The sequence below is a fragment of the Littorina saxatilis genome, linkage group LG17, assembly GCF_037325665.1.
Source record: "Littorina saxatilis isolate snail1 linkage group LG17, US_GU_Lsax_2.0, whole genome shotgun sequence".
Taxonomy (NCBI): Eukaryota; Metazoa; Mollusca; class Gastropoda; order Littorinimorpha; family Littorinidae; genus Littorina; species Littorina saxatilis.
In genome coordinates this window covers 577,919-600,618 of record NC_090261.1, presented here as the reverse complement: position 1 = coordinate 600,618, position 22,700 = coordinate 577,919, and the positions used below count along the sequence as shown (strand labels likewise).

Sequence of the window (22,700 nt, the reverse complement as noted above, 5' to 3'; positions counted from 1 at the left end):
GACTTGCAGGGTGTACAGTGTCAAGCTGTGAAACATGTGTGGCTTGTGACTTGCAGGGTGTACCGTGTCAAGCTGTGAAACATGTGTGGCTTGTGACTTGCAGGGTGTACCGTGTCAAGCTGTGAAACATGTGTGGCTTGTGACTTGCAGGGTGTACCGTGTCAAGCTGTGAAACATGTGTGGCTTGTGACTTGCAGGGTGTACCGTGTCAAGCTGTGAAACATGTGTGGCTTGTGACTTGCAGGGTGTACCGTGTCAAGCTGTGAAACATGTGTGGCTTGTGACTTGCAGGGTGTACCGTGTCAAGCTGTGAAACATGTGTGGCTTGTGACTTGCAGGGTGTACCGTGTCAAGCTGTGAAACATGTGTGGCTTGTGACTTGCAGGGTGTACAGTGTCAAGCTGTGAAACATGTGTGGCTTGTGACTTGCAGGGTGTACCGTGTCAAGCTGTGAAACATGTGTGGCTTGTGACTTGCAGGGTGTACCGTGTCAAGCTGTGAAACATGTGTGGCTTGTGACTTGCAGGGTGTACCGTGTCAAGCTGTGAAACATGTGTGGCTTGTGACTTGCAGGGTGTACCGTGTCAAGCTGTGAAACATGTGTGGCTTGTGACTTGCAGGGTGTACCGTGTCAAGCTGTGAAACATGTGTGGCTTGTGACTTGCAGGGTGTACCGTGTCAAGCTGTGAAACATGTGTGGCTTGTGACTTGCAGGGTGTACCGTGTCAAGCTGTGAAACATGTGTGGCTTGTGACTTGCAGGGTGTACCGTGTCAAGCTGTGAAACATGTGTGGCTTGTGACTTGCAGGGTGTACCGTGTCAAGCTGTGAAACATGTGTGGCTTGTGACTTGCAGGGTGTACCGTGTCAAGCTGTGAAACATGTGTGGCTTGTGACTTGCAGGGTGTACCGTGTCAAGCTGTGAAACATGTGTGGCTTGTGACTTGCAGGGTGTACCGTGTCAAGCTGTGAAACATGTGTGGCTTGTGACTTGCAGGGTGTACCGTGTCAAGCTGTGAAACATGTGTGGCTTGTGACTTGCAGGGTGTACCGTGTCAAGCTGTGAAACATGTGTGGCTTGTGACTTGCAGGGTGTACCGTGTCAAGCTGTGAAACATGTGTGGCTTGTGACTTGCAGGGTGTACCGTGTCAAGCTGTGAAACATGTGTGGCTTGTGACTTGCAGGGTGTACCGTGTCAAGCTGTGAAACATGTGTGGCTTGTGACTTGCAGGGTGTACCGTGTCAAGCTGTGAAACATGTGTGGCTTGTGACTTGCAGGGTGTACCGTGTCAAGCTGTGAAACATGTGTGGATGTGTGACTTGCAGGGTGTACAGTGTCAAGCTGTGAAACATGTGTGGATGTGTGACTTGCAGGGTGTACAGTGTCAAGCTGTGAAACATGTGTGGCTTGTGACTTGCAGGGTGTACACACCGTTCCACGAGAAGACAGAGGACACAGGCACCAAGCTGTGGCAATCCTTCGCCAACGCCGCCATTATTCTGTGCATCGTCATCACTATGACGACCTTGCTGGTCCTCCTCTACAAGTACGAGTGCTACAAGGTACACCCCCTGGCCTGATGCACCAATCAGTATTGCTGTGTAAAGGTTAGCTTTGGTACGAGTGCTACAAGGTACACCCCCTGGCCTGATGCACCAATCAGTTTTGCTGTGTAAATGTTAGGTTTGGTACGAGTGCTACAAGGTACACCCCTTGGCCTGATGCACCAATCAGTATTGCTGTGTAAAGGTTAGGTTTGGTACGAGTGCTACAAGGTACACCCCCTGGCCTGATGCACCAATCAGTATTGCTGTGTAAAGGTTAGGTTTGGTACGAGTGCTACATACAAGGTACACCCCCTGGCCTGATGCATCAATCAGTATTGCTGTGTAAACGTTAGGTTTGGTACGAATGCTACAAGGTACACCCCTTGGCCTGATGCACCAATCAGTATTGCTGTGTAAAGGTTAGGTTTGGTACGAGTGCTACAAGGTACACCCCCTGGCCTGATGCACCCGTCAGTATTGATGTGTAAATGTTAGGTTTAGTTACCCTTACTCTTTGCAGTAGCTTTGGGTCCCTGGCTTAATGCTTTGAAAACTTACATGTGGTTTGTTTTTTGGTTTTCCTCATTTGTCAGTTGGGAGAAAGTAAAATGTTAGCCCAGGCTGGCCAGGCAATGTTGGCTTTTTGTTTGTTGCACATTGCTTCTTTCTGCAAGGTTTGCTTATCACTGTAGGATTCGGGCAGCGTTTAAGGGCCACTTCCACCTCTGCATTTAACTGCCTGTCTTTACTCCTACTTACAGCGCTGAGTTCAGAAACAACAAAACGAGGGAAGCTGTATTGTTTTAAACAGGTATTGAATTGCCAAGATTTTGGCTATGTAAATGCATCATATTTATAATAATTGTTTCAGTTTATTCACGGCTGGCTGATCGGATCCTCCTTAATGATGCTGTTCTTGTTCTCCTTCATCTACCTGTCGTACGTACCTTTCTTCATTCAAACAATGCACAAACAGGGAATGTAATGTATCATCTACCTGTCGTAAGTACCTTTCTTCATTCAAACAATGCAAAAACAGGGAATGTAATGTATCGTGTGTGCAACTTATGTCATATCTGAGAGCAAGAAATATTGTGATGAAGTTTGAATCGGGTTTGGAAAGCCTTATATTGGACTGTTGTAGTAGTTGAGTTGTTTGTCTTGAAGGTTGAAATACACTCTTATGGCACTGTGTGTGTGGTCAGTCTTTTTGTGTGTGCTCACAGTGAGTTATGTTGTTACTCAAAAACCACACGATTGTGAGCATGACAGTCATATCTTTCATCAGAACCATAATGGATTCTCTGAAGTGCAGTGTAGGAATGTTTACCAGCAGGAATGCCTATTAATTGGAATTGTGCACAATACAATGTGTGTTGCCATGTGTTCAGGGAGGTCAATACAATGTGTGTTGCCATGTGTTCAGGGAGGTCACAACAATGTGTGTTGTGTTCAGGGAGGTCAATACAATGTGTGTTGCCATGTGTTCAGGGAGGTCAATACAATGTGTGTTCCCATGTGTTCAGGGAGGTCAATACAATGTGTGTTGCCATGTGTTCAGGGAGGTCAATACAATGTGTGTTGTGTTCAGGGAGGTCAATACAATGTGTGTTGCCATGTGTTCAGGGAGGTCAATACAATGTGTGTTGCCATGTGTTCAGGGAGGTCAATACAATGTGTGTTGTCATGTGTTCAAAGAGGTAAATACAATGTGTGTTGCCATGTGTTCAGGAAGGTCAATACAATGTGTGTTGCCATGTGTTCAGGGAGGTCAATACAATGTGTGTTGCCATGTGTTCAGGGAGGTCAATACAATGTGTTGCCATGTGTTCAGGGAGGTCAAAACAATGTGTGTTGCCATGTGTTCAGGGAGGTCAATACAATGTGTGTTGCCATGTGTTCAGGGAGGTGCTGCGTGCGTACAACGTGCCCCTGGACTACTTCACGCTCGTCATCTTGCTGTGGAACTTTGGCGTGGTGGGGATGGTGTGCATTCACTGGAAGGGCCCGCTGCTGTTACAACAGCTGTACTTGATCGTAATCTCGGCTCTGATGGCGCTCGTCTTCATCAAGTACCTGCCGGACTGGACCCTGTGGGTGGTGCTTGGCGTCATGGTGGTGTGGGGTCAGTGTCTGGGCCACGCTGGTCTACGCTCTCTCTCTCTTCACTCTCACTCTCTCTGTACTCACTCTCTGTACTCACTCTCTGTACTCACTCTCTGAACTCACTCTATACTCACTCTCTGTACTCACTCTCTCATCAAGTACCTGTCGGACTGGACTCTGTATGTGGTGCTGGGTGTCATGGTGGTGTGGGGTGAGTGTCTGGGCCACGCTGGTCTGCTCTGCACGGACACTCTCTTCATTCTCATTCTCCCTGTACTCCCTCTCTCTCTCCCTGTACTCCCTCTCTCTCTCCCTGTACTCCCTCTCTCTCTCCCTGTACTCCCTCTCTTGCCATGTTATCACCATGGATCCCCTCTCGGCTTGTCCTTCCTCTGTCCACACCTTCTCTCACTTTCCCTTAAGGGTCTAGCTGTCAGGACTTCATGTAGTGACGAAGGGTCTAGCTGTCAGGACTTCATGTAGTGACGAAGGGTCTAGCTGTCAGGACTTCATGTAGTGACGAAGGGTCTAGCTGTCAGGACTTCATGTAGTGACGAAGGAAAATATCTGTGTTGCTTGTTGAATGAAAGGTACACAGACACATGTTGAGATGAAATGCTGAGTAGCTTGTACTTGTTGATGATGTCACATGTGTCATGCCATGTGTCATGCAATGTGTTCATGTTGTGACAGACCTGGTGGCGGTGCTGTGTTATGTATCACACCATGTGTCATGCCATGTGTTCATGTTGTGACAGACCTGGTGGCGGTGCTGTGTTATGTATCACACCATGTGTCATGCCATGTGTTCATGTTGTGACAGACCTGGTGGCGGTGCTGTGTTATGTATCACACCATGTGTCATGCCATGTGTTCATGTTGTGACAGACCTGGTGGCGGTGCTGTGTTATGTATCACACTATGTGTCATGCCATGTGTTCATGTTGTGACAGACCTGGTGGCGGTGCTGTGTCATGTGTCACGCCATGTGTTATGCCATGCAGTTCATGTTGTGACACACCTGGTGGCGATGCTGTGTCTTGTATCACACGATGGGTCACACCATGTGTCTTGCCCTGTGTTCATGTTGTGACAGACCTGGTGGCAGTGCTGTGTCATGTATCACACCGTGTATTACACCATGTGTCATTCAATGTGTTCATGTTGTAACAGACCTGGTGCCGGTGCTGTGTCATGTATCACACCGTGTGTCTTTCCCTGTGTTCATGTTGTGACAGACCTGGTGGCGGTGCTGTGTCATGTGTCAAGCCATGTGTCAAGCCATGTGTTCATGTTGTGACAGACCTGGTGGCGGAGCTGTGTCATGCCATGTGTCATGCAATGTGTTCATGTTGTGACAGACCTGGTGGCGGTGCTGTGTCATGTGTCACACCATGTGTCGTGCAATGTGTTCATGTTGTGACAGACCTGGTGGCGGTGCTGTGTCATTTGTCACTCCTTGTGTCATGCCATGTGTTCATGTTGTGATAGACCTGGTGGCGGTGCTGTGCCATATATCACACCATGTGTCATGCCATGTGTTCATGTTGTGACAGACCTGGTGGCGGTGCTGTGCCATATATCACACCATGTGTCATGCCATGTGTTCATGTTGTGACAGACCTGGTTGCGGTGCTGTGCCATATATCCCACCATGTGTCATGCCATGTGTTCATGTTGTGACAGACCTGGTGGCGGTGCTGTGCCATATATCACACCATGTGTCATGCCATGTGTTCATGTTGTGACAGACCTGGTTGCGGTGCTGTGCCATATATCACACCATGTGTCATGCCATGTGTTCATGTTGTGACAGACCTGGTGGCGGTGCTGTGCCATATATCACACCATGTGTCATGCCATGTGTTCATGTTGTGACAGACCTGGTGGCGGTGCTGTGCCATATATCACACCATGTGTCATGCCATGTGTTCATGTTGTGAAAGAGAAGTGGTAGAGCAAGTGGAGTCGTTTAAATTCCTTGGCACTACCATCACCAGTGGCCTCAGCTGGGAAACCAACACGGTGGGTATCGTTAAAAAAAAGCACACCAGCGCCTTTACCTCAGACAACTGAGGAAATTTGGTGTGTGTGCAGAAATCCTTACGCAATTCTACCGTGCTATGGTAGAGAGTGTCCTCACCTTCTCCATGACTGTGTGGTACAGCAGTGCTACCCAAAAGGAAAAGAGGGACCTGCAGAAAATCGTGAAAACAGAAGCTAGGGTGATAGGATGTGATCTACCCTCATTAGATTCCCTGTTCTCAGCTCGTGTCGTGAAGAAATCTCAGAACATCATACATGACCCCACGCACCCTGCATTCTGTCTGTTTGAACCCTTACCATCAGGTAGGCGGTTTCGAGCAATTAAAAGCAGGACATGTAGATTCGGACAGAGATTCTTCCCACAAGCGGTCAAGACGATACCCGCGCGTCCCTGAATAGTCGGGTTGTATTGATTGCGGATATTAAAGTGCTGTGATAGCTGTATCTCTTTAATCTACTTTTAACTTCCATATGGTGCTCATTTCTGTGATACTTTTATATAAAAAGGTGTGTGTATGTATGTATGTATGTGTGTGTGTGTGTGTGTGTGTGTGTGTGTGTGTGACTTGAGGCGAGGAAGCTTTGAGTGTATACTGCTAGTTTTAGTGAATGTATTTTTAAACTTATGCTGTCCAGTGTTGTTTTTAAATTAATGTTGTTGATCAGTTTGTATAAATGATGCGTGTGTTGGTGTATATGGCTGGATTGAAATGTTTCTTAACCGCAATCATTGCGGTTCCAATGTCATAACAAATTCCCAACCTTGGGCAATTAAAGATTCTGTATTCTGTATTCTGTATTCTGTGACATAGGTGGTGGCGGTGCTGTGTCATTTATCACACCATGTTTCATGCAATGTGTTCATGTTGTGACATAGGTGGTGGCGGTGCTGTGCCATATATCACACCATGTGTCATGCCATGTCTTCATGTTGTGACAGACCTGGTGGCGGTGCTGTGCCATATATCACACCATGTGTCATGCCATGTGTTAATGTTGTGACAGATCTGGTGGCGGTGCTGTGCCATATATCACACCATGTGTCATGCCATGTGTTCATATTGGGATAGACCTGGTGGCGGTGCTGTGCCTAATATCACACCATGTGTCATGCCATGTGTTCATGTTGTGACAGACCTGGTGGCGGTGCTGTGCCATATATCACACCATGTGTCATGCCATGTGTTGATGTTGTGACAGACCTGGTGGCGGTGCTGTGCCATATATCACACCATGTGTCATGTCATGTGTTGATGTTGTGACAGACCTGGTGGCGGTGCTGTGCCATATATCACACCATGTGTCATGTCATGTGTTGATGTTGTGACAGACCTGGTGGCGGTGCTGTGCCAAATATCACACCATGTGTCATGCCATGTCTTCATGTTGTGACAGACCAGGTGCCGGTGCTGTGCCATATATCACACCATGTGTCATGCCATGTGTTGATGTTGTGACAGACCTGGTGGCGGTGCTGTGTCATGTGTCACACCATGTGTCATGCCATGTGTTGATGTTGTGACAGACCTGGTGGCGGTGCTGTGCCATATATCACACCATGTGTCATGCCATGCGTTGATGTTGTGACAGACCTGGTGGCGGTGCTGTGCCATATATCACACCATGTGTCATGCCATGTGTTGATGTTGTGACAGACCTGGTGGCGGTGCTGTGCCATATATCACACCATGTGTCATGTCATGTGTTGATGTTGTGACAGACCTGGTGGCGGTGCTGTGCCATATATCACACCATGTGTCATGTCATGTGTTGATGTTGTGACAGACCTGGTGGCGGTGCTGTGCCCCCAGGGACCGCTGCGCATGCTGGTTGAGTTGGCCTCGCAACGAAACGAACCCCTCTTCCCGGGACTCATCTACACCTGTAAGTCCCATACAGACATGGGAACCCCTACGATTTCGCCGTATTGTGTACGCCTATTTGTCTAGAATACAATCAGTAGGCTACGCTCGGTTGAAATAAAATACGACGAGAAAAATTCCTAGACTACTTTTCTTAACAAGCGCATCCCGTCATTCCTGTCTGTTTACTGGGGCACTGTTTATCTTAATGATTGAACAAAAAACTTTATTACTCGGCATTAGATCAATGATTACAGCTTTTAATTACATAACATGATTAAACATTGAAAGAAGCATTAGTTTTAAATGTGTTGGTAAACTTATTTAACGGTGCAACGGACGCGTGCGAAGGCTTAAGCTTGTTTGCATCATCGGTATTCAAATCTTGTGTGGACTACAGTCATTTTTGGTTTAAACAAGTTTATTCAGTAAATTTCATTAGAATATTGCCGCATACATGAAATAAGGAACATGGAGCACAACAAGCTAGGCTTATGAGCGTACTCTTAAAAGCAAATGAAATTTGGCGGACAATTGTAATATAACAAGTTTGAAATAATGTCAAAATAATAATGGTGAATTATGGTAGACAATCATATAACAATACAAGTCGCGTAAGGCGAAATTACTACATTTAGTCAAGCTGTGGAACTCCCAGAATGGAACTGAACGCACTGCATTTTTTCACAATAACCGTAGTCCGCCGCTTGTGCAAAACGGAGTGAAACTGACGAGCCTGTTTAGCGCGGTAGTGGTTTCGCTGTGCTGCATGGCACGCTTTTCTGTGCATCTCTTCGTTTTAACTTTCTGAGCGTGTTTTTAATCCAAACATATCATATCTATATGGTTTTGGAATCAGGAACCGACAAGGAATAAGATGAAATTGTTTTTAAATCGATTTAGGAAATTTAATTTTGATCATAATTTTTATATTTTTAATTTTCAGAGATTGTTTTTAATCCAAATATAACATATGTATATGTTTTTGGAATCAGAAAATGACGAAGAATAAGATGAAATTGTTTTTGGATCGTTTAATAAAAAATAATTATAATTACAAGTTTCCGATTTTTAATGACCAAACTCACTCATTAGTTTTTAAGCCACCAAGCTGAAATGCAATAGCAAACCCCGGCCTTTGTCGAAGATTGCTTGGCCAAAATTTCAATCAATTTAATTGAAAAATGAGGGTGTGACAGTGCCGCCTCAACTTTTACAAAAAGCCGGATATGACGTCATCAAAGGTATTTATCGAAAAAATGAAAAAAAGTCCGGGGATATCATACCCAGGAACTCTCATGTCAAATTTAATAAAGATCGGTCCAGTAGTTTAGTCTGAATCGCTCTACACACACACACAGACACACACACATGCACCACGACCCTCGTCTCGATTCCCCCCTCTATGTTAAAACATTTAGTCAAAACTTGACTAAATGTAAAAAGGAACAAACAAGTCGCGTAAGGCGAAATTACTACATTTAGTCAAGCTGTGGAACTCCCAGAATGAAACTGAACGTAGTCCGCCGCTTGTGCAAAAGGCAGTGAAAGTGACGAGCCTGTTTGGCGCGGTAGCGATTGCGCTACAGTATTATGCTTCATAGCACGCTTTACTGTACCTCTCTTCGTTTTAACTTTCTGAGCGTGTTTTTAATCCAAACATATCATATCTATATGTTTTTGGAATCAGGAACCGACAAGGAATAAGATGAAATAGTTTTTAAAACGATTTCAGAAATTTAATTTTGATCATAATTTTTATATTTTTAATTTTCAGAGCTTGCTTTTAATCCAAATATAACATATGTATATGTTTTTGGAATCAGAAAATGACGAAGAATAAGATGAAATTGGTTTTGGATCGTTTAATAAAAAATTAATTTTAATTACAAGTTTCCGATTTTTAATGATCAAACTCACTCATTAGTTTTTAAGCCACCAAGCTGAAATGCAATAGCAAACCCCGGCCTTCGTCGAAGATTGCTTTGCCAAAATTTCAATCAATTTGATTGAAAAATGAGGGTGTGACAGTGCAGTGCCGCCTCAACTTTTACAAAAAGCCGGATATGACGTCATCAAAGGTATTTATCGAAAAAATGAAAAAAAGTCCGGGGATATCATACCCAGGAACTCTCAAGTCAAATTTCATAAAGATCGGCCCAGTAGTTTAGTATGAATCGCTCTACACACACACACACACACACACACACACACACAGACAGACAGACACACACACACACACACACGCACAGACAGACAGACAGACACACATACACCACGACCCTCGTCTCGATTCCCCCTCTACGTTAAAACATTTAGTCAAAACTTGACTAAATGTAAAAACACAATGCTAAACTAACAACAGTACTCACACGCGCTCGCACACTCACTCGCACACACAAGCACACAATGACTTCCACATGGTACATTCCTTTTTCTGAAAATACGCCAAGTTTATTGGAGAATACTCCAAGAAGAAAACAATGTGTCCATTAACCTTTTGTTCCATAAGACGCGAACCAGACGTGATGTAGAATGTATCGCACAGCACATTGGACAGTAATGTTGGAAAAAAAGAACAAAAGCTACACTAATTCTGAAATCAGATGCAACCACTTGTCTAGTTGTTATAGTTGTGATGTTAGGACTGGGTGGCCGAGTGGTAACGCACTTGCGCTCGGAAGCGAGAGGCTGCGTGTTCGACCCTGGGTCAGGCCGCAATTTTCTCCCCCCCTTTCCTAACCTAGGTGGTGGGTTCAAGTGCTAGTCTTTCGGATGAGACGAAAAACCGAGGTCCCTTCGTGTACACTACATTGGGGTGTGCACGTTAAAGATCCCACGATTGACAAAAGGGTCTTTCCTGGCAAAATTGTATAGGCATAGATAAAAATGTCCACCAAATACCCGTTTGACTTGGAATAAAGGCCGTGAAAGGTGAATGCTCGCCTGATAGGCTACTGAGCTTTACTGGCCGATGTGAATGCGTTATATATTGTGTGTAAAAAATGTCTGTTTGTCTGTCTGTCTGTAAAAAATTCCATTTCAAACGGCAAAAATTAATATGTAAGCGCCTAGGGCTATATCTAGATTAGGCGCATAAAAATGATCACAATAATAATAATAATAATTATGTGTGAATTATGTGTGATTGTTTGTGTATGATTATGTGTGTGTGTGTGTGTGTGTGTGTGTGTGTGTGTGTGTGTGTGTGCAGCGATGCTGTGGCAGATTGCGGGCATGGCAGACAGTGATGACAAGGACCAGAAGAAGAAAGGCAAGAGACAGGCAGCGCCACAGACAAGTCAGACAGGCAGCGCCACACCCGGTCAACCCAGCCTGGCCTCCAACTCTCCCCCCTCCGCCCCTGCTGCTTCTGACAACAACTCTTCCGTTGCCTCCCAGGTCATTGCTGCCGCTGCCAACAATGTCACCTCTGCCAGTACCTCAGGTAGGTGTCACATTCTCAGTGACATATCTCTGCCGCTGCCAACAATGTCACCTCTGCCAGTACCTCAGGTAGGTGTCACATTCTCAGTGATATATCTCTGCCGCTGCCAACAATGTCACCTCTGCCAGTACCTCAGGTAGGTGTCACATTCTCAGTGACTTATCTCTGCCGCTGCCAACAATGTCACCTCTGCCAGTACCTCAGGTAGGTGTCACATTCTCAGTGACATATCTCTGTCGCTGCCAACAATGTCACCTCTGCCAGTACCTCAGGTAGGTGTCACATTCTCAGTGACATATCTCTGCCGCTGCCAACAATGCCACCTCTGCCAGTACCTCAGGTAGGTGTCACATTCTCAGTGACATATCTCTGTCGCTGCCAACAATGTCACCTCTGCCAGTACCTCAGGTAGGTGTCACATTCTCAGTGACATATCTCTGTCGCTGCTAATGTGACAGGGTGAACTGTCATGTCACCAATGATAGAGTAAAGTTATTCACGGTCATTAATTGTTCCTCTCTTTAGTCCCTGCCTAACTACTACACCCCCCCCCCCCCCCTCGGCCCACTGACGCTTGTGTCTGCTGCCAGGATCGTTGTGTGTTGTTGCCTGTGGGTGTTCCTGGGCCCTGATTGGTTGATTGTTTGGTTTAAGCGTGTTTATTTAAATTCTCATACACACGTTTCAGACAATAACAACATTAAGAACGTTAACAAGCAGATTGCTTATGGACACGTTCTTGAAATTATAATCAATACACATTCCGATAGCAAAACATGGCGAACAAGTGATAGCTTCAACACTTATCTTGATAATCTTTAATTATATTTTATACAAATAGGGTAAAGAGAGAGACAGGGAGAGAGAGAGAGAGAGAGAGAGAGAGAGAGAGAGAGAGAGAGAGAGAGAGAGAGAGAGAGAGAGGGAGAGAGAGAATGCCTGGCTACATCAATTGCACAGTTAATATAATATTAGCCGAAGCGATTAGTTAACATAACATAGTCTTGTACAACAGAGAATATTTTCGTGTTCAAAGATATAGTTAAATCAGTATTTCCAAACAAGAGTGTTTTGCAGTCTAGAACGTGTGTTGGCAGACTATTGAATAAAATGGTTCTATGTTCTTTAAATTTTGGACAGTGTAACAAGAAATGTTCAGAATCTTCCGGGCATGCTCCACACGTACATTCTAAATTATCAGAGAGGTGTCGGTTAACTAAGTCTTGTTGCAAATCGCTCATGTTTAATCTCAACCTGCTGTGAAGTACCTGTCCCTGGCGGTTGCCTAAATAATAATACTGTGGAACAACATCTCCATCGGTCAAATACCTTTTAAATTCACCAACTGACTGCGTTTGTTGTATATTTTCTGGAAGATTATTCCACAAAGCTGTCGTTGAAGGAAAAAATGAAGATTTATATAACTCACTTCTGCACAATGGAAACTTACGTTCAAGAGGGCGTCGTCTGTGGTAAGGATTTACATCGGAAACCAGGACCGGCAGTTTGGAATATAAATATTCTGGAGTTAAACGATTTACAATTTTATAATACAGCAAAAGTTTATGACGACGTCGCCTTTCTTTCAGGGGCACAAAACCCGATTCGTTATACAGTTTTTGGTGGCTTGTGCCACGTACTGCACCTACAATGATTCGGATTGCATCGAGATGCAATGTCTCCAACTCGTCTGCCAAACACTGTGTACAGTTATCCCAGATAACGTCCGCATAATCAAACAATGGTAATATAAAGGATTTATATATAACTTCAAGTGATTTTCTGTTTAAACGATGCTTGAATAAACCAAAGCACGCAATTGACTTTCTACATTTAGAAATTAGACTTTTTATGTGGGAATCCCATTTACAATTACCTTGTAGAATGACGCCAAGGTGCTTGTGATTTTCAACATCAACTAAGTGTGCATCTTCGAAATACAATGGTGGACGTAAAACATTTTGTTGCCTACAAATGTCCAACAATTCTGTCTTTTGACAATTAAAAGTGACTTTCCATTTAGAAGCCCATGTGCGAATTTTATCCAAATCAGAATTCAAAATCTCTGCTCGTACATCATCGTTATCTAAACTTAAATACATACTCGTATCGTCTGCAAAGAGTTTCAACACTGATTCAAGACCAACACCAATATCGTTAATATAAATGAGAAATAAAAGAGGTCCTAAGACAGAACCCTGAGGGACACCAGCAGAAGGGGTGGCATAACTTGATTTGGTTCCTTTCAGTACTACTGCTTGTCTGCGATCGCTCAAGTAATGTTCAAACCAAACAAACAAGCAAGGGACCTCTTATACCTATCGCCTCAAGCTTGTGGAGCAGACCGCGATGCCAGACTTTATCAAAAGCTTTGGATACATCAAAAAATATTGCCTGTGACATAATGTTTTTATGAAGTGCAACACAAAAATCATCATATATACTCAATAGTTGATAAACAGTCGAATCACCAGCAATAAAACCAGATTGGCAGTGTGTAATCAAATCATAATTTTTCAAATAACCAAACACACGGATTTGTATACATTTTTCAAGCACCTTCCCAATACAACTCAGCAAAGAGATTGGACGGTAGTTGGAACAAGCACTCCTATCGCCTTTCTTAAAAATGGGCGTAATGTGAGCAGTTTTCCAGACAACTGGAAAAACACCCTCAGACAAGGATCTGTTAAAGAGAACTGTAAGCGGTGGAACGATAACAGGTAATCCATCTACAAGCAATTTATTATGTACTAGCAGTTAAGCCCGGCTTCGCCCGGGAGTAAGCGGAGCGAGACGCTCGCTATCCCATTATCATTAGCTTTACCTCCTTTGTTTGGATACAAAAAAAGAGTTATCTCCCTTACCTTCTAGAAATTTCCGGAACTGTCCAGTTAATTTTTCATTCTTCATTTCTTCTCCTCATAGGAGCAATAGCGAGTCTCTAATATCACTGGCATGATGTGCTTGCTACAGGAGAACAGTAGGCACTGAACTGGTCTTGCACCATATAGGCTGTATTCAATAAATGGGAGGTCCATAATCTGAGAAAGGAAACAATGAATCAAGAAACTAAAACCCAGGTGCACATCTGCGGCACCTAGGGAGTGTACGTGCACACTATCTTGTTCCTGCCTCTTGCCATCTCAGAGGTATGGCGACCACAGACAGACAGACACACACACACACACACACAGAGACAGACACTCTCTTTTATTTATATGTACTAGCAGTTAAGCCCGGCTTCGCCCGGGAGTAAGCGGAGTCCTGTAGCAATTTAAGACGCTCGCTATCCCATTATCATTAGCTTTACCTCCTTTGTTTGGATACAAAAAAAGAGTTATCTCCCTTACCTTCTAGAAATTTCCGGAACTGTCCAGTTAATTTTTCTTTCTTCATTTCTTCCCCTCATAGGAGCAATAGCGAGTCTCTAATATCACTGGCATGATGTGCTTGCTACAGGTGAACAGTAGGCACTGAACTGGTCTTGCACCATATAGGCTGTATTCAATAAATGGGAGGTCCATAATCTGAGAAAGGAAACAATGAATCAAGAAACTAAAACCCAGGTGCACATCTGCGGCACCTAGGGAGTGTACGTGCACACTATCTTGTTCCTGCCTCTTGCCATCTCAGAGGTATGGCGACCACAGACAAAAAAGAGTTATCTCCCTTACCTTCTAGAAATTTCCGGAACTGTCCAGTTAATTTTTCATTCTTCATTTCTTCCCCTCATAGGAGCAACAGCGAGTCTCTAATATCACTGGCATGATGTGCTTGCTACAGGTGAACAGTAGGCACTGAACTGGTCTTGCACCATATAGGCTGTATTCAATAAATGGGAGGTCCATAATCTGAGAAAGGAAACAATGAATCAAGAAACTAAAACCCAGGTGCACATCTGCGACACCTAGGGAGTGTACGTGCACACTATCTTGTTCCTGCCTCTTGCCATCTCAGAGGTATGGCGACCGCAGACAAAAAAGAGTTATCTCCCTTACCTTCTAGAAATTTCTGGAACTGTCCAGTTAATTTTTCATTCTTCATTTCTTCCCCTCATAGGAGCAATAGCAAGTCTCTAATATCACTGGCATGATGTGCTTGCTACAGGTGAACAGTTATCTCCCTTACCTTCTAGAAATTTCCGGAACTGTCCAGTTAATTTTTCATTCTTCATTTCTTCCCCTCATAGGAGCAACAGCGAGTCTCTAATATCACTGGCATGATGTGCTTGCTACAGGTGAACAGTAGGCACTGAACTGGTCTTGCACCATATAGGCTGTATTCAATAAATGGGAGGTCCATAATCTGAGAAAGGAAACAGTGAATCAAGAAACTAAAACCCAGGTGCACATCTGCGGCACCTAGGGAGTGTACGTGCACACTATCTTGTTCCTGCCTCTTGCCATCTCAGAGGTATGGCGACCACAGACAGACAGACAGACAGACAGACAGACACTCTCTTTTATTATATGTATAGATAGAAAGATGTATAGATTGGAGGGCTGGCAGCGCAGCGGCGTCGGCAGCGGCTGTGGTGGTCAGGTGCACATCTTCACAGTCACAGGAGTGCACATGCACGACAACGTCTTCCTGCCCCCTCCCTTCTCGGAGCTTTGGCGATCACAGACAGACAGACACACACACACACACACACAGACAGACAGACACTCTCTTTTATTTATATGTACTAGCAGTCAGGCCCGGCTTCGCCCGGGTGTTTCTGCTCTCCCCTCTCTCAGAAACCTCTCGAATCTTATTCCAATGTGGATAAGAAAAATGACAGTGTGAGCTCATACATTTGGATGTATAGGCAAAGCAAGTTTCTATTTGGTTCAACGTGTTCTTCGTGATTTGTTTACCCCTTCTCACACCCACTGTAGTTACCGTCTGATCAAAAGCACGCATACCTCATGAGTGAGCGCGTCATACCTTTTTGAACAGGGGAGAGAAATCTGTAAATTCTCGTGATCTTTCACTGAGGCGATCGTTTCGTAAACATTATTCGCGATGATCTGGAAGGCAGGGAGGGGGAGCAGGGGGCAGGGTTAGTGTGTGTGTGTGTGTGGGGGGGGGGGGGGGGGGGGGGGCGGCGGGATGATAGCGGGCGGGGGGTAACCCTTGAGAATGACACGGTATACTGGTTTGATGAGAGTTACCTCCCTTCCGTGGGTGACGAAGCATGACTTACCTCCCTTGCACTATATAGACTGTATTGATAGATGGGGAGGGTAATTATCCGAGGAAGGAAACAATGTCTGGAGAAACTAAAACCCAGGTGCACATTTGTGGGTCTAGGGCAGTGTGCATGCAAAATATCTTGTGCTTATCTTTTGCCATCTCTGAGGTATGGCGACCACAGACAGACAGACACACACACACACACACACACACACAGACAGACACTCTCTTTTATTTATATGTATGTATAGATTCCGTCAGGGCCCACGGCCTTGGATAAATTTAAATTCCTTAACACTTGGACAACTTCAGCTTCTGTTAATTCAAAAGTCGATAAAGATGTATTACACCAATTTGCCTCGGGCAGGGGATCGTCTGGATTTTCAACTTCAGACTGGCTTTCAAAATAATTATTAAACAAAATCGTTTTTTCACAAATGTTATCAATAATTTTTCCATTATCTTCTAGCGGTGGAATTTCGTTACATGCAACACCTTTTTTCTTCAAAAAGGAATTAACAAGTTGCCACCAATTTTTGCTTCCGAAGTTCTGTTTACAATTTATCCTCTCATCAAGTTCTAGAAAATAATCTCTTTTTCTTTTACGAATTTCATCTGTATACTGATTTCTAGTCAGGCGGAATAATGCCCACTGCTCAGGTGTATTTAAGCGCTTAGCAACTTGATGTATACAATTTTTTGCGTTTCGTAATTGTAAAATATGTTCAGTCATCCATGGGGCATCATCTTCACGTACTGTTATTATCTTAACAGGCATACATGTTTTTGCAACACGGAATAAATGTTCAGAAAACAAGGCAGCAGCTTCGTCAATGGACGCATTTAAAACTGTGTTCAAAAGATCAATTTTGTTCAATTCAAACAAAAAAGTATCAACATCTAACTTGGCATAATTATATATAGTCCTTTTGAACTGACCTTTTTTTAATCTCTGTGACGTTAATTTTACACATGGCACAGAATGGTCACTACAAATGGGGGGTAACACTACAACTTCACTGATTAAGTTTATACTCGTGGTCAGGATCAGATCGATGCATGAGGATTTAGTTTCTGTAATACGTGTGGGTTCAGTAACGAGCTGGTGCAGATTGTTTTTTTGTATTAAATCAAGAAAGTGGGGAGATGGATTATTCAAAAAATCTTCGTTAAAGTCTCCAAGAATTAGAAATTTATGTGGTGTTCTCATTACTTGCTTTACAGATTCGTCAACCAAGTGCCAATAATCAATCCGAGAGTCTGGTGGTCGGTAAAATGAACCAACCAGCACAGTTTCTTGCAATAATTTAGTTTCTACCCAGACTGCTTCAAGGCCTGGAATTAACAAATCAGGCCTTGGTTGATTGTTTAAACTGCAGTGTGCTAATATAGGTAGCGTGGTTCAGTCTCAGTTCCGTGTGATTCGATAGCGTGAAGACGGTTGTGATTTTGGATTGTGTTGTTCAAGTTGTGATTGTGTGATGGGGTGGTGATTGTGTGATGGGGTGGTGATTGTGTGATGGGGTGGTGATTGTGTGATGGGGTGGTGATTGTGTGATGGGGTGGTGATTGTGTGATGGGGTGGTGATTGTGTGATGGGGTGGTGAAGGAGGAGGGGTGCTCAGGCAGGAAGCATTGAATAGAAACGCCAAGTCAGGGCTTGTAGTAACGTGACTTTATTTTACTATTACCGGAAGTCAGTTAGTGGAGCACACAACAGGGCCGGACCCAGGGGGGGGGGGGGGTCCAGGGGTTCCGGAACCCCACCCCTGGAAAAAGCATGTACCTTGCTTTGATTGTTTTTATTTTTTTATTTTTTTTTTAAAATAAATTTTGTGTGTGTCTCTAACAAATTTTATTCAATGTGAAATCCGATGAGAAAAAGTCCCCCCCCCCCCCCCCCCACCAAAACAATGCTGCTCTTAACCCTCAAAACAAGGCCCAGAATGCACCAGATTGCACAGAGTTTAACCGTTTTTCAAAAATTTTCCGGGGGAGCATGCCCCCGGACCCCCCTAGTTCGCGCGCCTCGCCACTTCGCTGATTTGCCCCCCAAAAAAGGAGGAACCCCCCCCCCTTACAACTCATTTGGTCCGGCCCTGTCACAACAAAATACGTCCACTCTCTCTCGCGTTCTCTTTGTTCTCTCTCACACCCTAGCATGTACATACATAATCAAACTTTAGCTAGAGTCACAACCATCCAATCAAAATCCTAGTAACTATTAGCAACACAACATTCTAAGATAATAAGCCATTCCATTGGTTAAAGACAAGAAGAAGGGGGGGGGGGGGGTAAGCGATTAAGACCTTCCAACCGCAGCTGACACGCTTCTCCGTATCAAATTCAAAGGGATTCACACCCTCTTAACGAGACTTTGATCTGAGCGCATCAAACATTACCACACGCACGTGTTATCGGCGGCTACCCCGGTGTAAAAGGAAAAGTAGTCCGCTGGGAAAAAGAGTCCTACGGACTTTCGTTCCTAAGAACAGGAGCCCGTACAGGAACGGGAGCCCGTATAGGAACAGGAGCCCGTATAGGAACGGGAGCCCTACGCGCTCCTGTTCCTAGGAACGATAGTCCCCACCCGGACACATTTTCCTAAACTTTCAGCGGACAAATTTTCCCAGGACAGAAAGTCCTAGTCTATATTTAGGGTCGGACTTTGAGTCCTGGGGGACATCTTTTCCTGTTACACATACCAAGGTGAAGGTGTCCTTGGTTGTTGGCACTCGGCCGCGTTAGCTATAAGTAGACTTAAAAATCGTGAGCTCTCATCGCTTCCTCGTTGGCGCAGTTGCTATGGTGTTGGTTTCGGAGTTTGGAGGTCTTCGGTGCGATTCCCGTTTTGTCTGATCTGTTTTTCTGTGTCATTAGCTTTTCGGTTTCCTTGTGTTAGGTTCATTATCTTTCCAGGTACAAATCTTGCGATCGAAACGCTTTTTAATAATTTTTCTTAAGTTGTTGTGGTTGCAGACATAGTTGTGTGTGCAAATGTGTATTCTATTTATTCGTAAGCACAATACTAGAATCAGTCGAACAATCAGTCAATCTTTATACCCCTCGTCCCCCCCCCCCTTCCCCTTGTTGCTTTTGTTGAAATAATGTAGAATTGTCTAAAGTCGTGCGGTTTCCAGGTGCTGTCCTAAGCATTTTCAACACGAAATACAGGGGTATCTAAGAGAGAAGGAGGCATGTCAGCAATAAGAACGTTCTATCACTTTCCAAAAGGGTACAGCCTAATACTCGTGCAATTGTCACCACCTGGCATTGTTAGCAATGGTATACATTTTGGGGAGTCACAAAATTGCTGTCACACACAAGGAAGATGGTGCGGGGACAGAACGTGCGATTCTCAGACGTGGAAAACTACCTTCTAAATCAGAAATACCCTACCCTTGCCACCCTGAACATCAAACGGTCAATTAGGAGAGCAGCACAAAGGAACTACACGGTATGTATTCTATTTATCTCGTGACGTGTAATGCATTTAAATGGCGCAACTGCGCCTGATTTGTTTCGGTCGTTTTGTAGCTTTTTCAGTTACACTTAAAGTGATGTTTGTGTGTGTGTGTGTGTGTGTGTGTGTGTGTATGTGTCTGTGTGTGTGTGTGTGTGTGTGTGTGTGTGTGTGTGTCTAATTCTACTGAACATGATTTTAGGAAATGCTCCAGATAGGCCAAAAGGTGATGAAAAAAAACAACGTCAGAGGTGACCGCAAGGGTGGCAAGGAGTTGGACCCCTGGCTTTAATTGGTCCCTACACGATCTTCGCCAAGGGACAGAAATGCAAACATCAGGTGGAAAAAAACTCGTACGGGCGGATACAGCGTCTCAATTGAAAAATTTTCACGAATAAATGTGCTGAAAACAATACCAGAATATGTATATCGCTTTGATATACATATGTGTGTGTGCGCGCGCGCATGTGAATGTGTGTGCGCGCGCGCATGTGTGTGTGTGTGTGTGTGTGCGTGTGTGTGTGTGTGTGTTTGTGTGTGTGTGTGTGTGTGTGTGTGTAATAAGCATATACACAATACGAAAACTTGCAACAATTCCGGAGAACAAAGCGGACTCTCTGTCCGGAAAATGTGTCCTACCTCAACGCTCCTGTGCGGACTTTCCAGCCTGGGAAATAGGACACTTTTTCCTAGGAAATAGAGTCCAGGGACTTATGTTCCTAGGACACAAAGTCCAGGGACACATTTTCCTAGGAAAAGAAGGCCGCCGGACTTTCAAACAAGCGGACACCTCATCCTTTCACACCGGGTCGGTCATAACAGTTACGCAACTGACCACCTGTCAGCTGAGCTGGTATTCGGTCCACCCGATCCGACAAAGGAATTAACACCTTCTTGAAAACCACTGCTACATGTAGCTAGCCGAGGGATACAGAGACAGACAGGCCGCCATATGACGTAACAACACCTGCAGGCTCCCCGGCTCCCGTTTCTTTCTAGGAGAGCGGCTTAAGTTCAAAGGATCTACCGGTGACTGGACATGTGCATCTCAACATTTAACTTAGAACAGATTCTCAGCGACAATACCATCACCAATGTGTTTGCGTTTGTTCATAGCATGAGTGTGGAAGGCGGTTAATTCCTGGTGGAGTAGACAGGGGAGGCAGTTCGTGAACAAACCCTTAAATGTAGTAATTTCTGACACAAACCAGGGAGGAACATAAATTAATTTATGGGAGACCATAAAATGGCATTACACAAAACATCATAAAGAACTCCACACACTAGACTGGACAATAACAAAACATCATAAAGAACTCCACACACTAGACTGGACAATAACAAAACATCATAAAGAACTCCACACACTAGACTGGACAATAACAAAACATCATAAAGAACTCCACACACTAGACTGGACAATAACAAAACATCATAAAGAACTCCAGACACTAGACTGGACAATAACAAAACATCATAAAGAACTCCACACACTAGACTGGACAATAACAAAACATAAAGAACTCCACACACTAGACTGGACAATAACAAAACATCATAAAGAACTCCACACACTAGACTGGACAATAACAAAACATCATAAAGAACTCCACACACTAGACTGGACAATAACAAAACATCATAAAGAACTCCACACACTAGACTGGACAATAACAAAACATAAAGAACTCCACACACTAGACTGGACAATAACAAAACATCATAAAGAACTCCAGACACTAGACTGGACAATAACAAAACATCATAAAGAACTCCAGACACTAGACTGGACAATAACAAAACATCATAAAGAACTCCACACACTAGACTGGACAATAACAAAACATCATAAAGAACTCCACACACTAGACTGGACAATAACAAAACATCATAAAGAACTCCACACACTAGACTGGACAATAACAAAACATCATAAAGAACTCCACACACTAGACTGGACAATAACAAAACATCATAAAGAACTCCACACACTAGACTGGACAATAACAAAACATCATAAAGAACTCCACACACTAGACTGGACAATAACAAAACATCATAAAGAACTCCACACACTAGACTGGACAATAACAAAACATCATAAAGAACTCCACACACTAGACTGGACAATAACAAAACATCATAAAGAACTCCACACACTAGACTGGACAATAACAAAACATCATAAAGAACTCCACACACTAGACTGGACAATAACAAAACATCATAAAGAACTCCACACACTAGACTGGACAATAACAAAACATAAAGAACTCCACACACTAGACTGGACAATAACAAAACATCATAAAGAACTCCACACACTAGACTGGACAATAACAAAACATAAAGAACTCCACACACTAGACTGGACAATAACAAAACATAAAGAACTCCACACACTAGACTGGACAATAACAAAACATCATAAAGAACTCCACACACTAGACTGGACAATAACAAAACATAAAGAACTCCACACACTAGACTGGACAATAACAAAACATCATAAAGAACTCCACACACTAGACTGGACAATAACAAAACATCATAAAGAACTCCACACACTAGACTGGACAATAACAAAACATAAAGAACTCCACACACTAGACTGGACAATAACAAAACATCATAAAGAACTCCACACACTAGACTGGACAATAACAAAACATCATAAAGAACTCCACACACTAGACTGGACAATAACAAAACATCATAAAGAACTCCACACACTAGACTGGACAATAACAAAACATCATAAAGAACTCCACACACTAGACTGGACAATAACAAAACATCATAAAGAACTCCAGACACTAGACTGGACAATAACAAAACTTTACTCTATAATTGGTGACTGGTCACCCTGTCACAATTGAACCGGCGATAACTGTTTTGGTGTGTAACTGCAGAGAGTAGTATTTTATAGTTTGAGCCATTAACTTCGTTGTGGCGGAGCTTCAAGTGTATTCACGGGACAAGTAAAACGGACGTAGCCTACTTGTAGAAGAAGTGTGAAGAGCTGGTTTTATATCAGCGAGGTGAC

At 43.8% G+C, this 22,700-nt stretch overlaps 1 protein-coding gene across 1 annotated transcript in view; it reads left to right on the top strand.

Moving 5' to 3' along the window:
- Positions 1-22,700, top strand: part of LOC138952812 (presenilin-1-like) — a 42,044-nt gene that overhangs the window by 4,021 nt on the left and 15,323 nt on the right. Inside the window, exons 3-7 of the mRNA XM_070324548.1 lie at positions 1,422-1,563; positions 2,420-2,487; positions 3,453-3,673; positions 7,486-7,584; positions 10,777-11,010. Of these exons, the coding sequence (XP_070180649.1) occupies positions 1,422-1,563; positions 2,420-2,487; positions 3,453-3,673; positions 7,486-7,584; positions 10,777-11,010 (764 nt within the window). The remainder of the gene's footprint in view (positions 1-1,421; positions 1,564-2,419; positions 2,488-3,452; positions 3,674-7,485; positions 7,585-10,776; positions 11,011-22,700) is intronic.